The following is a 16,052-nucleotide window of genomic DNA, read 5'->3' on the forward strand; positions in this document are numbered from 1 at the left end:
AATTCTTGAGTTATCTAAAACTCTAAATGACTTTTCAGAGTTGTGCCAAGAACTGAAACTAAGCTGTTTTGTCTTAATCTATACATCACAAAAGGAAGCGATGACACACCTTAATTGGAACCTGTTTTTTATCTTTCTCATCTGATACATTCTTTTGAAAAGCTTCTGCTAAGGTCTCATAAAGCAAGGTTCTTCATATTTCTGAAGGCAGTATTCCTTGTTTAATAAAAGTTTTCTCCCAAAAGATTTATTTGTTGCATTTAAAGTACAAAAACAAATACACAGATCCAGATATTGAACCACACATACTTATCTATACATATATTATTTATATGGGGTTGCAAAGAGTCGGACACGACTGAGCGACTAAACTGACTGAACTGAAACCCATCGTACATTCTAGTGTATCTACCTATAACATCTCTTGAATAAAAAAGTCACGTATCTTTTAAGAAACAAACTTGGTAGTAACACTGCCATTTGGAAGGATAGTTCACAGGAACAGGAGAATTAACCAAGTAAAGTCCAGTATGTTTACTTGAACTTAGAACAGTTTACAGGAAAAATGAACAGATGAACCTACCATCAAAGTCTTTGGGCCTAACAACTCTAAAAGAAAGGAATTATGAGAAGATATTTTATAAGGTTAATTACATCCTAAGAGATTATTCTGATTTGGTTTTTAAAGAAAAGACTATCTCATCAAACAGCATAGCATTTCTAAGTCTTATTTTCTATGAAACTGTAATAGGCAACTATATCTGTTAAAACGTCACACACACACAAAAAAAGTATATTAAACTGATTACTAACAAAGATAACCAATTTTTAACATTTTGTCAAAATCAGTTAAAAAAAAAAAACAGTTCAGGAGAAAAGCAGAAATTTTAGACTTGCCAGATACAGAATATGTGATGTCTCTGAACAAACAGACATCCTCCTGATTGTGGAGACAAAGTTATAACAGCTTCTTTGTTCTAGAATGTCACCCACCCCACATGAAGACCACAGGATACTAGGGCTCAGATGCCCAAACATCGCTACTCCAGGCACCGAACTTTCTCAGTGCCTAATCCCATAACTGGAACACACACACATACACAAGACAGAGATGGGTCATTATCAAAATCAGATTTATATTAATGGCGTCACAGTAGCAACACAAAAGGTACTGTCTCATTTCCATAGGAAAGATTATATTTACACTATACACTTAAGTCTTGAAACGAGTATCACCAAAACATTCAATCCAATAATCAGTGAGGTTGCTGAGGGTCCCACACCGTCAGGTCCTGATTCAGCAGAACAAAAGCCCCTCCTTGGCTGCCAAGCGCTGGCGATGGACTTTGTCTTGCTGCAGCTCTTCATGATTTGGATGCCAGAGTTTCATAATGACCCTTTCAATGTTGAGAGCATATACGGTATGGGTAGGAATGACTTCCCTGTGTACCTGGGATAAAAACATCAGCACGTCTCCAATTATACTTCAGTATACTTACTTTTCCAACACAGAAAATGAAAGTAAGGTTTATATCAACAGAACACTCACACAAAAGACACAAACCTGTTAAGTTTTGAGCCAGAACTTAATAAAACCCAAAACAGATAGCAAAAAAACAAGGAAATAACAAGGCTCTGAAGGAAAAATAAGGGACCAAAGAGGGTTTTTTTTGTTTGTTTCCTTTCACTGGAAAGGTGAGGAATGGGGGAGGTTAAGTTAGGAAGGATTCCTGAGAGCAGGACTGGAAAATAAGGCTAGTATTAATGGCTTTAATAACAAACAAAAACTGAAAAACAAAAGTCAGGAAATGGAAAAGCTAGTGAATATCTTTGTAGACTTGAAGAAACTTTGAACCTATCCATAAATCTAGATAAACCTTAAGGTGCCAAGAGTTACCTGCAAAGCTTCAAAAAGGTCGTACATGTTCACTGGAGGCAAAGATGCGGGCAGTGTGTCCCCCGAGCACGCCAGCAGGAGTGCAGCCTGCTGCTCAGCATCGTCGGGGGGCGGGTGGGACGCTGGGTTCTGACCAGCACAAGGAGCGGAGAGGGCTGGAGGGCTGAAAACAAAACGTTCCAGAAACGTTCCAGTAAGAAAGAGGGAACAACCAGAACCACTGAACACCCAGAACAGGGACAGTCTGCTAGAAAACTTCTTATAAAACGTATCTCAAAAGGAATCAGAAATCCAATTATTTTTCAGCCAGTGTATACATGAATAACCTACAATTTTCATTTTTAAAGGCAGCCCATCCCTTAGGCTGGAAATAAAATGCAGTGCAACTGCATTTACCCTCCTCCCTCCACAAGTGTCAAAATATTTGTTAAGTCATGATACAGAGTCAAAATTGTTTCCTGCCCTTAAAGAGCTTCTAGGTGGAAAAAAATAATAGAGCCTAATTAAAGGAAAATGAAATTGCAAACTGACTTGGAGAGGAAACGAAAGACAACAGGATCAAAAAATAAGAAGCAAGGAAACATAAAGCACAAAAGAAGCAACAGGCAAAACTGGAGGGTAGAGAAAATACACCCAAATTTTGCCAAGCTCGCCAAATAGAACCCAGATATAACTGGGAAGACAAGCATGATTTTTGTATCATAATACAGTATAAGATAAGCTATGCCATTCTGGAGAACACAGAGGAGGTGAAACAGTGAGGAGGGAACTCGGAGGAAAGCACAAGTGGAGTGTGAGCGTGGGTTTCGGCACAAGACAAAGGCAGCCCTGATGGAGAAACAGGTGGCCAAGAATGAGGCAGGAGCCTTCCAGGGACAGGCTGGCAGGGAGAGAGGGCGGCTGGAGGCCTGGCAGGCTCAGACACTGCTCCAGCACTCACCCAACACAAGGGGCTGTTTTTCTCTAAAGACGAATGACTCACAAAGGAGAACAAATAATAGACAACAGATATGCTTGAACAAGGTTGAGAAAGTAAATCTTCACCTATAGCAGTCTGAAATAGTGAACCCAATTTAAGCCAGTGCTCTCCAAAATGAGCCTTGTGAGTTGTGTCGAGGTCTGCAGAGCCATGAAACAAGCACCAGTACCAGGCCCTCCCTACGGTGTCAGCACCGTCTGCTCCGACTCCCTGCTCAGCTCTCCCACCACACACCCCACCACGATCATGCCACCGGCCTTCCCTGCCGGTTACTTCTTCCCCATCACCACTCCAGCCAGCCTTCCCAATCATACTTTTTTCTCCCTCTCTTCTCCCTGAAGAGAGACAACAAAGGGAAGATAATCCAGGTCATCTCAGAGGGATGTTTCAGGACAGCATAGGGGTCCTGGGAGCCCACAGTGCAGAGAGGTTCCAAAGATCGGAACTGAAAGACCAGATCTGCACCAGGGGGTGCCAAGAGCAACCGATGACACTCAGCCCAGGCCACCATCGTGAGCTGCAGCTACAAATGCCAGGTAAGGATCTGGAGACACACCCACCACTGCTCCTCCCACCATCAAGAAACCCAACCCTGACCCAACAATCACAGGCCACATCTCCGAGTGACAGCTGGCCCACTCCAACCACCAGGAGGTGCTGCCCCAGGAGCCTTCAAGATGCACTGCCCTCAGAGAGTGGGGCCACTCGCATTAAACCACACGCCGCAGCCAAACTCTACAACTTTACTTTTGATCTAGAGAGTACCAAAAGAATTCACTAGTTATATAAGAAAGCAACTTGAGAAAATAAAACTGTACTGCTCTCAGAGATACCCTCACAGAAACTCAATAAGCAATTATTTAACAGTGGTCTATTATGTAAGAGTAGCATAACCAACTAGAAAGGATAGATGCAAAAATCGCAAGAAACTTCATATACCTTTCTATTAAGCTGTTGTAAGCCACTACACTATTCTTCAGGTATGGCTGTGGGGTCACATTACTACCAAAGGCATATTTAAAATGACCATCACGTAATCGGTAAGCTTTCCTTCTTGACACAACTGATGTCAGTATATCTTTAAGGTGATTCTGTAAAAACAAGAAAAAAAAATGAAAAATAGCATGAACTTGTCTTAAAAGCAAACCATAAAACTTCCATTAACCAAACAATTGTTTACTGGCACTTAATGAATGGAGACGTGAGAACGGCAAGGAAGTGCTGAAGCCAAGTGAATGCTCACTAGAAAGCCACAGGTCACACCAGAGCGGCACGGTCTAGCCAAGAGTAAAGGGCGATGACTGTTTTATTCAGCTCTACTTGAGATGAGCCTGCTCTACGGAAATGTATTAAAGTCTTTACCCCTCTAACCTGGCTCCCCTCTCTCAAAAATGATTTTCAGATAGCTTTAAATAGAAGTACAAAAACAAGTTATTTTTTAAAGTAGCGAACTACCTTGAAGCTTGTTTGAAAACAGTACAAAATGTTTTAAGATCAGAAATATATTACAGTGCCCAATCTACTAAAATCCTTGCATAAATAGAATCCTGGCTCTCTCAAAAGCCACATAAAAGACAGCTATATACAGGTATCTGACATCTCTTCACCTTTGTGAATGCCTAAGAGAGGGTTAGAGACTGTCTGTGAAAACAGAGACAGACGAGTCCCAGACTACCATTATCAACAGCAGAGCCAGGGGGCATGGTATTTCAATTATGCCAATAAGATCACCTCACGTCAGGACATCATGGTACCATCTGTAGCTTAAAACTTCATGAGATAGCTATTATAATCTCTGAGGTACAGGCGAGGAAAGAGGCCCAGAGAACCGAAAGGAAAGCCCCAACGTCACCTGTCAGTACCCGTGTAGACCCCAGTGTACGTTTTGTCTAGTGACTGAATGAGTGAAATTAATGAATGAAAGGGTGTGCTGAGACCGAATCCCGCAGTTTGGACACCACGCCTAATGATGCTCTTCAAATGCTGTGCCACAGCAAAGTCAAGTGATTCTAGTCTTTAGGATTCTCAATCTCAATTTTTTGCTTAAAAACTGTCCCCTTGTTAACAAGTTAAACATCAAAAGTGTTATGCCACTCGTAACCTTTTGAAAAGCTTAGTCTATTAACTGAAGGCAACTGTTTGGATTGTGATGTTTCTCCCCTCAAGAGAAAACAATTTCAGCAAGGCAATTCTGAAATCAGAGTTACATTTTAGCTCTTTTCTTACAGTACTAACTCTGAATAACACACGCAAGCCTGTCACATTCAATCGATAGGAGTGTTTTTGACACCAGCAAACCAACCTCCACCGCGTAGACCACAGCTGAGACAGCCTCCTCTGTGACGTTGTCCAGCCCGTGTTCGTAGGCAGTCACTATCATTCTCCCTTCAAGCTGACCCCGAGTAGGAAGCATCATTGTGTGGGAACAAAGTTTCAAGTCATCATCATCCTGGGGATCCTTTGCCACAAATTGCTGGGCTCCTGAGAGGGGATTCTGAGGCTGGAATCTATGCTATAGGTAAGAAAACTTTTCAAAATTATTCATTACATGGCGCGTAATAAGACACAAACAAGAGTAACCAATGAGTTGGACCTGCGATCCTACAAATTAATGCCATCCAAACTAAACCACAAGAGTTAAAAAAAAAGAAACTCATGCACAAATAATCACAGATTCACAACCATTACATATCTATAATGGAGATATGAGTTAAGGGGAATAGCAGTAGTATGCATAGTAGTTTATTCTATTTAATTAATTCCTTAGAAATCACAGAATATATGGCTCTGTGCTAAAAATAACAAATGGGGAGAAGGAGAAGATATAAAACTATTTTCAAAGAAGTCAAAACATTTTAAGTACACTTGTAAGTAAGCAGATTCTGAATGCAGAAACATACAGTAAACGTTTCAGAAAACTGGTAATATCTGTTACCAACATAACAGATCTAATAACAAATATTCCAAGATAATGTAGGCTAGTATAACTCTTCAGTTACATTATATTCCACTAACAATTCTCAACACAGAATCTTTTTAAGACAGTCATTAGTTTTTTAAAAAATAGCCTTTCCCAATCTTTTCCACTTATAAAACCCCAGCCTTACTCTGGGAGATGCTGAGAGCACATTTATATTCTCCATCATCAGTAGGAGATACGCCTCTGTAGCTTTTGGTTAAGTCCAGCTCACAAGATTTTGTAGCAAATATGGCTTGTCCTGTTTGAAGTCTGTATTATAAAAGCAAGTTGCTTTTCCATTTTAAACATGCTTTTTCAAAGCAAGTATGCCTCTCTGGAGATGCTGATGCCCTCCAGATTGAATATTATTGATATAAAACATGGAGCAAAAAGTAGAAGTAAATAAATGTTTGTTGATGTTAATCAATAAAGTACCCAATCAAATCTATAAAAGGGATAGGGAAACTTTGTTCCCTGGATATAAACCTGAAAAAGCAAGTTATTCTGAAATGTTTACAAATTTCATAGTCCAATGCCTTCAAGATTTCTCTGAGGATCCCCAGAAGGCTCAAGGTTTACCAGGGCATCACCAGGATCTTGCTGGAGGCCTCTAGGCCTCCTGGACCCTTGGAACAGAAGTCTTCAATCTGGGTAACATTATTCATTCCCAAAGATATTTTAGAGAAAAAAAAAACACAGGTATAGTTCTTGAATCACTGAAAAATTATTATATACTAATGACAACATATTAATAATTATGCAGTAACAAACCAGAAGTATAAAAATTCAGACACTTTGGTAAAGAGGGTTTCAAAGATTGAGTCCCAATTTCAAATTCAATAACATCTTTTCCTCCCCAAATAACGTGTTTTTCTCTTCACCTTTTTTCAACTTTCCTACCAGAATTGTAATATTCATTAAAAAACTAAAGCCAGTTCCGTCACAACAGTTCTTAAATCAGTCATTACCAAGATTTACTGAAGAACAACCTACATCAAATTTCTGACGAACAGAAGAAAGCTTTTTCTTTCCCTTTGGTTTTCCAGGTTTGGCTGCAGAACCCCCTGTCCAGGGTAAAGATCCAGCACCCTCTGTGAGACAGAAAAATAACAATCATAAGAGAAAAGAACGACAACTGATAACTGCTGTTGTGTTTTCCCTTTGGGTTAAAGAAGTATGAGATGCTCAAATGATGAAAATAAACAATAAATGCTTAAATTCAGGCGTCTTTCTGCTTCTCTAAAAAAACTTCAAATTCTCTCAAATCACTTTTTTTTTCCTAGCTGTAACCAAAATTGTTCTTTTAGGAAGACAAATTTGTTTTTCACGTTTTTAATTGTCTACAGGGTGCTTGTTTGCTTAATAGTAGCAGTAACATTATGAAAGCAGGACAGAGTTTTCTAGTTCAAGACAGCAAACTGATCACATGTATTTGTCTCCTCTCTCTTCCAAGACCCTACTAAAAACAACAGCAGGAAAAAGTAAATGGCACGTCCACAACAGAGACTAAGAGGAAAATGAGTGGCAGACCAAGATGAGATCCCACCAAATTCCAAGGACAGGCTAAAAAGGAGCCAACTTACAAAGTGGACACATGGAAGCTACGGCCTAAGCTAGGCAAGCTTGGTGAAGAGGAGGAACTAAGTTAACCTGACCAGTCGACATCCATATAGAATCTGAATTTGTAGTTGAGTCCAGTGGAAAGCAGGAGGGAGAATACAGCTACAAACAAGATTAATGGAGTATCTATGTTGAAAAGTCATCCATACAAATGCCTTCCCTCACATCCAGGACTGAACTCAGTACAACACAAAAAAGATGGGTCCCCTGATCAAAAGTTAAGAATTTCAAGACAACCCCAGTACAGCACCAAGTCAAGTGCAGGCCCTTCCGAGTTCACTGGACAGTTGTTCCTGGCCCCACACAAGCAGTCCCGCTCACCCCTGTGCACAGGGGGGCATACGCCACAGGAGGACGGAGAACTCTTCTCTACTTAAAGCAAAACAAAACTTCTTGGCTTTACTGAGGTGGCTGGCATGGGTGCTGGCACCCTCAAGCACAGCCCCACTGTAACACTGGCTTCCTGTCACTCTAAAGGGCATCTCCAGGCAGTTTTATGCTTCATTCTTAAACACAAATCATCAGACATTTGATAGAAATCTGTAACTGGTAAGAAAGACCAAGCTAAACAAACAAAAAAAATCAAAGTTACATACACTTGAAAAAAAAATCCCAAAGAATTTTAAGAAAAAAGACAATGCACATAAAGTATCTAGGACACAGCTGTTAGTAGTCAACAAATAATATCATTAAAACCATCTTTCTTGCCTAGTTTCGAGAAATAGTAAGCAATTTGACCACAATTATCAACACACACACAAATTATATTTCTATATTATACTTTTAGTAGAAATCATCTCTTTGTTGCTAACAAATATTTTAAGAAAAGATATTTTGGGTGTTTAATGGAGAAATAATCTCTTAAATTCCAATGTATCTTCATTTATTTTTAAACAACCAACAATAAACATTCAAGAGTATCAAAGGCTTTAATTAAAAACAGCCATCTACATTAATATCACTTCACATTCTTTTGGCATTTTTTATTTCTAAGAGAAATTTTACACGTTCTTTCACCTGCTTTTTTATAACCATGTAGGGTAGATATTACGGTCTCATGGATGCTCACAACATTCAATAATTAAATATATCATCTAAGCTAGTGGCAAAACTTAAACTTGAACCCAAGTCTCCTGACGCCTATCAACCAAAGTTTTTAAGTCCAACTGTCCCACTGAATCTGTTGGGTGTGTGGCAAAAAAAGTAAGATCCAGCCTCACAAAATGTTGGCTTTTCTGATCAAATTAAACTTTAAACAATACAGTGGATTATCTTTATGATCTAACAGGCAAAAGTCCACTTCTATTTAAATTAAATAAAACATCAGGCATAGTGTAGAATGTGCAGCAAGGGGTATGGTGAGGGGTGGAGAGCAGCCTCCCTGCTCTAACACCAGTCTCCGTAAACAAATGCTCTTTACCTCTCTTCCCAGCAAGGTAACTTCTCGAGTGTGAAGAACAGGCCTTTAGGATATCTTATCTAATTCTCCATCTTACAACAGAGCTTAGCAGAGGGAGATGATACAAAATACTAGCCATGTCTAGATAAAAGAGGCGCCCCTGGTGGCTCAGATGGTAAAGTGCCTGTCTGCAACGTAGGAGACCTGGGTTCGATCCCTGGGTTGGGGGAACCCCTGGAGAAGGAAATGGCAGCCACTCTAGTAGTCTTCCCTGGAAAATCCAATGGATGGAGGAGCCTGGTAGGCTACTACAGTCCATGGTGTTGCAAGGAGTCGGACACGACCGAGTGACTCCACTTTCTCTAGATAAACATGGGCTTTTAATAAATGACCATCAGAATTACCACAGGCCCTTTAAAAGCAACAACAAAAACCAATAGTACCTGTAAATACAAGAGCCCAGGATAAGCTTTACCATGAGGCAAATTTTTAATGTATTTATTTGGTTTTGACTAACTGATTAAAATAAGATTGAAAGAGGTGACTTGTACCACTTAAACCTCCAAAAAACTAGGGGCAAAAAATCATTGTCTGTACCCATTTTCTTAGGCTGAAGTGACAGATTTGGCTTCCATGCACCTCCCTACCATGGTGCTATTCACTACCTTTGTTCTTCACCAATAGTTTGCCAAACACAGGCTGACGCACTTAACCTTCCAGGTGCTAATATCTCACTGAATTAAGATCAGGAAAACCCAAGTTCTCAACACATGCTGTGGTTTCTCCTCACCTGGTTTACCCTCCATACATCTCTGGTGAACCTCTTCTAACCACCAAATGCCCTCTCTTCACTCTCCTCAGCTTCTTCCTCCTGACTAACTACTCGCCTCCTCACCTCTGGTTTACTTAAGTAACTGAAACCCAGTAAAGCCCAAAAGTCAATGTAAGGACAGTGAAATTACCTGCTTTAAAAAGGTCCTATAAAAGAATCAGCACTTTATAATAAAATCTGTCTTCTAAGAACATTTCATTTGTAAACACGTCGGTTAGAGGCAGCGAGAGCCTGGTAATACACCCGAGTTTGTGGCTCTGCTGACTGACATCCCTAGAGGTTACCTGCACTCCCTTACCTGGTGTAGACACCAAAATCTGACACCGCGTGAGAATGGCCAGGAGGAAATCGTTGTGAGAGTGGACTGGAAGAGGGAAGATGGCCACAAGTCAAGCACACGACATTCACAACATACGAAACCACTGTTTTAGTCTAGTTTCTAAAGACTTTGGATATCCCCTACTCTGCCATTCTTTACATTTACTTTTAAATATCCACATTATTTAAATGACCTTACATACTACTAAAACAAAAAAAATTTTTAACTTAATCTATTGCAGATCTGGGAAAACTTCAGAACAGTAAAATAAGTCCCCAGATTATTTTACCATTATCCTGTGTGAGAAGTCTATGAGCTTCAAGGTCAAACTCTTCTTTGCTGATCTTCTGCTTGAACCACAACTTTAAGTTAGCCCAGTATCTGCAGAGGCAGAAGCAATATTAAGAACCTCAGGTTTTGCTTCTTCCCCAAGTTCACTTTATCTCCCTCAACTCCCAGAAAAGAAGGAAATTTTGCATTCCCTAATGTTATGGACTGAGTTGTGTTTCCCCCCAAATTCGTATGTTGAATCCCTAACTCCTAGTACGACAGAACGTGACAGGGCCTTCAAAGAGGTAATTAAGTAACCTGCTTATTTAATTTAAATGCAGAGTACATCATGAGAAACGCTGGACTGGATGAAGCACAAGCTGGAATCAAGATTGCCAGGAGAAATATCAATAACCTCAGATACGGAGATGACACCACCCTTATGGCAGAAAGTGAAGAAGAACTAAAGAGCCTCTTAATGAAACTCAAAGAGGGGAGTGAAAAAGCTGGCTTAAAGCTCAACATTCAGCAAACTAAGATCATGGCATCTGGTCCCATCACTTCATGGCAAATAGATGGGAAAACAATGGAAACAGTGACAGACTTTATTTTGGGGAGCTTCAAAGTCACTGCAGATAGTGACTGCAGCCATGAAATTAAAGGACGCTTGCTCCTTGGTAAAAAAGCTATGACCAACCTAAACAGCATATTAAAAAGCAGAGACATTACTTTGCCAACAAAGGTCCATCTAGTCAAGGTTATGGTTTTTCCAGTGGTCATATATGGATGTGAGATGGACTATAAAGAAAGCTGAGCACCGAAGAATTGATGCTTTTGAGCTGTGGTTGAAGAGAGTCCCCTGGACTGCAAGGAGATCCAACCAGTCCATCCTAAAGGAAATCAGTCCCAAATATTCATTAGAAGGATTGATGCTGAAGCTGAAACTCCAATAATTTAGCCACCTGATGCAAAGAACTAACTTATTGGAAAAGACCCTGATGCTGAGAAAGATTGAAGTCAGGAGGAGAAGGGGATGACAGAGGATGAAATGGTTGGATGGCATCACCGACTCAATGGACATAAATTTGAGTAAGCTTCGGGAGTTGGTGATGGGACAGGAAAGCCTGGCGTGCTGTAGTCCATGGGATCGCAAAGAGTCGGACATGACCGAGCGACTGAACTGAACTGGAGGAATCAGGGTAGGCCCTAACCCAATGAGACTGGTGTCCTTATAAGAAGGGATTAGGATACAGACAAGAGACAGCAGCCAATAGCCAAAGGGAGAGGCCTCAGAAAATAACAACCCTGCTCACACCCTGATGTCAGACTTCTAGACTCTGGAATGGTGAGAAAATAAATCAGTTGTTTAAGCTCCTAAGGAGCCAGAATACCGTCAAAAGAGGAAAGTCCTCCCTAAAATGGACTGAGCAGTAGTCACAGAATCTGACCTATAAGTTAACCAGCTAAAAACCATAGCTGTACCTTTCCTTCCTCACTGTTGCCTTTTTAAAGGACCTACTCTCCAGAAAAATACACTTAAAATTATTTTAAAATATTAAAGTTGTCAAATATTGTTTATTTGAAAGCTGCTGAAAGTAGATCTTAACAACTTACTGCTCAAAGACGTACTAAGTCTTTTGTTAACCTGAATATTATTGACCAGAGTGTTTCAATATTCACTTACATAACAAATAGATGGTCATAGGTGTTAGTTTCTACAAAAACCCCCTAATCAATAATGTATTAAAAGTTCTCATCACAAGAAAAAAATAATTTTTTAACTATGTATGATGAGAGACATGAACTAGACCTATTGTGGTACCACACTGCAAAATATATACAAACACTGAATCATTAATGTGGTACCCCTGAAACTAATGAAAAGCTGTATGTCATTTTACCTCAGTTTTAAGAAAGATTTATATTTTAAAGTTTCTGTGTTTTATAGATTGAGGAGTGCGGTTTTTTAAAGTGAAAACCAACCACTAATCATAAAAATTACTAGTTAACTGGTAGGAAAAAAAGGATCCAATCTTTTATACCTTAACAACATTATTAAAAATAGGAGTAAAGTACTTGATTTTTCACATCCACACCCCTTGTTTTGATGCTTAAGAAAGCTATGCCTCATTCATGAAACAGGACTAATAATTACTCAGCACATGTTTTTACAGTACCTTTCAATTCACTATTAGCTACTTTCTAATGCTCATTTGAGTTTCTAACAACAGAGTCCTAAACAAGATGGTTTAATGCTCTCACTGTCATCATTATACCCACGGCAGTTTCTCCTGCTGTCCTATACACCGATCAGTTTAAGTTTGGCTAACTATATATACGTAATTTTTTGAGTTCCTGTACTCCCCACCCCAACCCCACTGGAGAAAATTCATAACTTTAATGGAGCCCTAAAGTTTCCCAAGTCCCATTTCATTCAGCAGCAAAACAAGTTTAGTTCTAGAATCTGGCACATTTCACCTGAGTCAAATTCATTAGTCAATAATACCTTCTCAATAGCAAACACTTACATGATTCCTCTGCCTTTTTAAAGACAAGAACAATTTAAAAGTGAAATAAAGTGCCATAGAAAAGCAAAAGTCTTTCCTATCCCATTCTATACAACAAAAGAGGAGAATAACATGAGAAAAACTTCACTATTTAAAAACTCTGTGTTCCTATTTTACAAGAAAGGATACTTTCAAATACTTCATATTTGAAGTGAACTAAGGCAAGACTCTGCCAACCTGATGCTATCTTTTCAAACTTTATAGCCCAAATAGCCAGCACTGGCTACCTATCATGTTGAAGACTCACTTCCAATCCTGGTCCCTGTATTAACTCGTTGTATAGCCATGGACAACTGATTATTTTCCTTAAAAATAAGGAAAACAAGGTAAGCCAGCCTCTAGGATAATGGGCGATGAGTATAAATGGATCGGACTAGGAAGCACTGCAGAAACTTGGGGAAGATTAAATAACATATGGCTAAATCATCCAAAACACAAAGCACTCATTTGAACCCAACATTCTACTCAGTACTATACAAAATGAGTAAGCTAGCAAAGCTCGTGTCTTTCTAGAAGCCGACATGGGCAGACAACCTGACATAAAGGACATTAGGACAACAGCATAAAACAGGAAACAACTCATGCCTGAGACCCTTATACACCTGATATATTTTATCTACAAACAAGGACCGCATTTAAATGGTCAGGCTGTACAAACCAAGACAAACTACTCAAGTAGGATATGTGAGAAAATATTGTAGGACAGATTGCTCAACCAAGAAGCACTTTTTAAGGAGCAGAAGGGAAAAAAGACAATGGAAAACATTAATATAGAAAAACACTGTACCACTAACTCTTCCTAGCACAAAGGTACATTTTGATTGCATTCTTAATGGAGATTCAGCTACAGATGCACCAAATTTAGCTTCAGCATCTGTATTTGACCAACATCTGATAGCCAACATTGATCTTTAAAGACCAACTAGAAAACACTAATTTCAACATTTCTGGTGACCTGTGTGAGAAGTGTGGCTTCATAGAGGGCATCATCGCATCTAATCAGTCAATTATACACATGAGCCAGGTTTACTGCTGCATGAAAACATTCACTTTCAAATATTTGTAAGTATCATAAATGTAAGAGTGACAAGTCTATTGTGCTTAAAAAGTGCAAATTTCAGCGGTATTACAAAAATAAGCTACAGTAATTAATGACAGTAAAGGCTATTTTACTCATTAAAATAATTAAGGATTTTTAATTAAGCAAGCAAGGAAAGAGAAAGAAAGTCAACATGCATATTAAACTATAACTTCAGGTAAAAATATTTTATCTTTGGGAGTCAATTAATGTTTATAAAAAATTAAATAATTATGCCCAAAATAACATATTAAAATTTAATTCCAGTGTTTCTAGTTTGATTTATTATTGTTCCTAATACTAAAATAATCTTTAAAAACTATATTTTGTTTTTAGTTATTCCATTTAGTCCATCGGTGTTCCAACTCCCATGTAATTCTGTATCTTGGTAAGACAAAAAGTAGATCGTCACATCAAAATTTCACAAGGAAAAACCAAAACTCATGTATGACATCCAAGTTAAGTAACTTCAATTCAGTTATAATTAAAAAAAATTAAAAGATATGAAGGAGAAAGAGTGGAACAAAGAAAGTATCCCCCAAACACCTTGCACCTCTAGAAACATTTCAAAGTGAATGCCTACTGAGTACTGCAAAATGTACAGAATATCACAAAAATCATCCGGCAGCAACAACACAGGCATTATAGTCTTAAACGTTTAAAATTGGCTTCCAATATTTTAGAAAAATAAAAATGTAATCATAATGTTTTGAAAACTTCCAAATTTGTCCTGGTACTTCGGAGGGTTCCTCCTATGACTTTGGCTTTGTCTGAATTACTGATTTTACACTCAGCCATTTCGGCGATTCTGACCCAACTATGTACTCGGTCCCCTGCTATAACCTGGGTGAAAGTCTCTGGGAGCTTCTGGGATCCTTTGCAACCCCCCGGTAAGGTTTCAGAGCGAGAAATTAGACACGAGGGCCCCAATACTGCCATGACTTTTGAAGAGTTAAGATCTCTGTCCTCTCATCTATCAAACGGGAGTGACAACTGTACCTACCTCAGATCTCTGTTGCGAGGATTAGATGAGATAGTACATCTAGAGCGCTTAAAAGGTGTTCAATAAATGTTCGCTACTGCTATCATCACTGTAACTGCAGCAGTGTTCAGTGACTACTTCACGGAGGGTCTGTCTGCCTTCCGAAACGGCTTTCTCTGTCTTACCCACAGTTCCCGCGCAACACCTGAGCTCAATAAGCCTCCGCCTCCACGGAGCCCTCCGGGAGCCGGGCGCCTAGAGACGTGCCGGCTCGGACTAGGCCGCTGCTCAGCCACACGCGTCCCGCACTCCCGCGCCCCTGCCGCTGCCGCCCAACAGGCCCTTGGGCGTGAAGGCGTGGAGGACGCCTTGCTCGCCCCACCCAGGACAGAGCCTCGGGGGAAGGCGCCCGCCCGGGTCCCGAGCAAACCGGGGAGGGCGGCCCCTCCAGCCGGGTGCGTCGGGGCTGCCCGCCGGCCCTAGCCGGAAAAACCCACAGGCCCCACAGCCCACGACGCGAGGGGCGCACAGGCCCAGCGGCCGCGTGGAGTCACTGCACGATGGGTGGGCAGCCAGAGGCCAGGGAAGCGCCCGCGCAGAGACGCGGAGGCTGCTTCTGGGGAGTTCTTACTGCTTCACGTTGTCCCCCAGGGCCTCGCTCAAGTTCTTCTTCGCCGCCTCCAGCTCGCTCACAAAGGTCGCCATTGCTCCCCACGTACCAGCCCGACCTCACACCTCTCGGCCGCAGCGACCAGCAACCGAAAAAACAACTCCACGAAGGCTTGGGCTGCGGCGACGCCGCCCGCTCCCGTCTGCCCCGCCCCCAGGAGCTCGGAAGACCTGTGTTCGGTTTTCAGCTCCGCCCGCCTTGCTGAAGGGAAAGCGCTGAGCCGAACTCGGCGTTTCCGCGGTCCTCCAGCCCCCGCCCCTCGCGTCGCGTGCCCCGCCTCCTCGCGCTCCACCGTCCCGCCGCCGCCGGGCTGCAGCGCCGCCTGCAGGGCTGGCGCCTCCTGGGCCCTCAGTCTTAGCGCTGCTCGAGTCTCTAATTCGCTCTTTTTACCGGCATGAGTATCTCCTCCCTCCAAGTGAAAAGGTAGATGATGTTGATTTTATTCTCTTTCGTTGCCTTATTTTTTTGCCGACCACTCAC

The 16,052-nt window shown here is 40.9% G+C and overlaps 1 protein-coding gene across 1 annotated transcript; it reads right to left on the bottom strand.

Moving 5' to 3' along the window:
* Window positions 1-220: 220 nt before the first annotated feature.
* TADA1 (transcriptional adaptor 1) lies at window positions 221-15,658 on the bottom strand. Its single transcript, XM_004002726.6, has 8 exons — window positions 15,534-15,658; window positions 10,295-10,386; window positions 9,985-10,050; window positions 6,829-6,926; window positions 5,179-5,388; window positions 3,816-3,967; window positions 1,898-2,060; window positions 221-1,450 (listed from the first exon to the last, which is right to left on the bottom strand). Exons 1-8 carry the CDS (start codon window positions 15,605-15,607, stop codon window positions 1,298-1,300), a joined length of 1,008 nt encoding a protein of 335 aa, XP_004002775.1. The 5' UTR covers window positions 15,608-15,658; the 3' UTR covers window positions 221-1,297.
* Between the last annotated feature and the right edge of the window lie 394 nt (window positions 15,659-16,052).

Source organism: Ovis aries, chromosome 1 (genome assembly GCF_016772045.2).
Source record: "Ovis aries strain OAR_USU_Benz2616 breed Rambouillet chromosome 1, ARS-UI_Ramb_v3.0, whole genome shotgun sequence".
In the NCBI taxonomy this organism is placed as follows: domain Eukaryota; kingdom Metazoa; phylum Chordata; class Mammalia; order Artiodactyla; family Bovidae; genus Ovis; species Ovis aries.

What these genes read in the sequence shown, in the direction of transcription:
- TADA1 (XM_004002726.6), bottom strand. Translation starts at nt 15,607, where the DNA reads ATGGCGACCTTTGTGAGCGAGCTGGAGGCGGCGAAGAAGAACTTGAGC. An exon ending in CTGTTCGTCAGAAATTTGAT is followed by an intron (nt 5,389 to 6,828) that starts GTAGGTTGTTCT and finishes TCTTACCTATAG; the next exon opens with CATAGATTCCAGCCTCAGAA. An exon ending in TACAACAGCTTAATAGAAAG is followed by an intron (nt 2,061 to 3,815) that starts GTATATGAAGTT and finishes TTTTGTTTTCAG; the next exon opens with CCCTCCAGCCCTCTCCGCTC.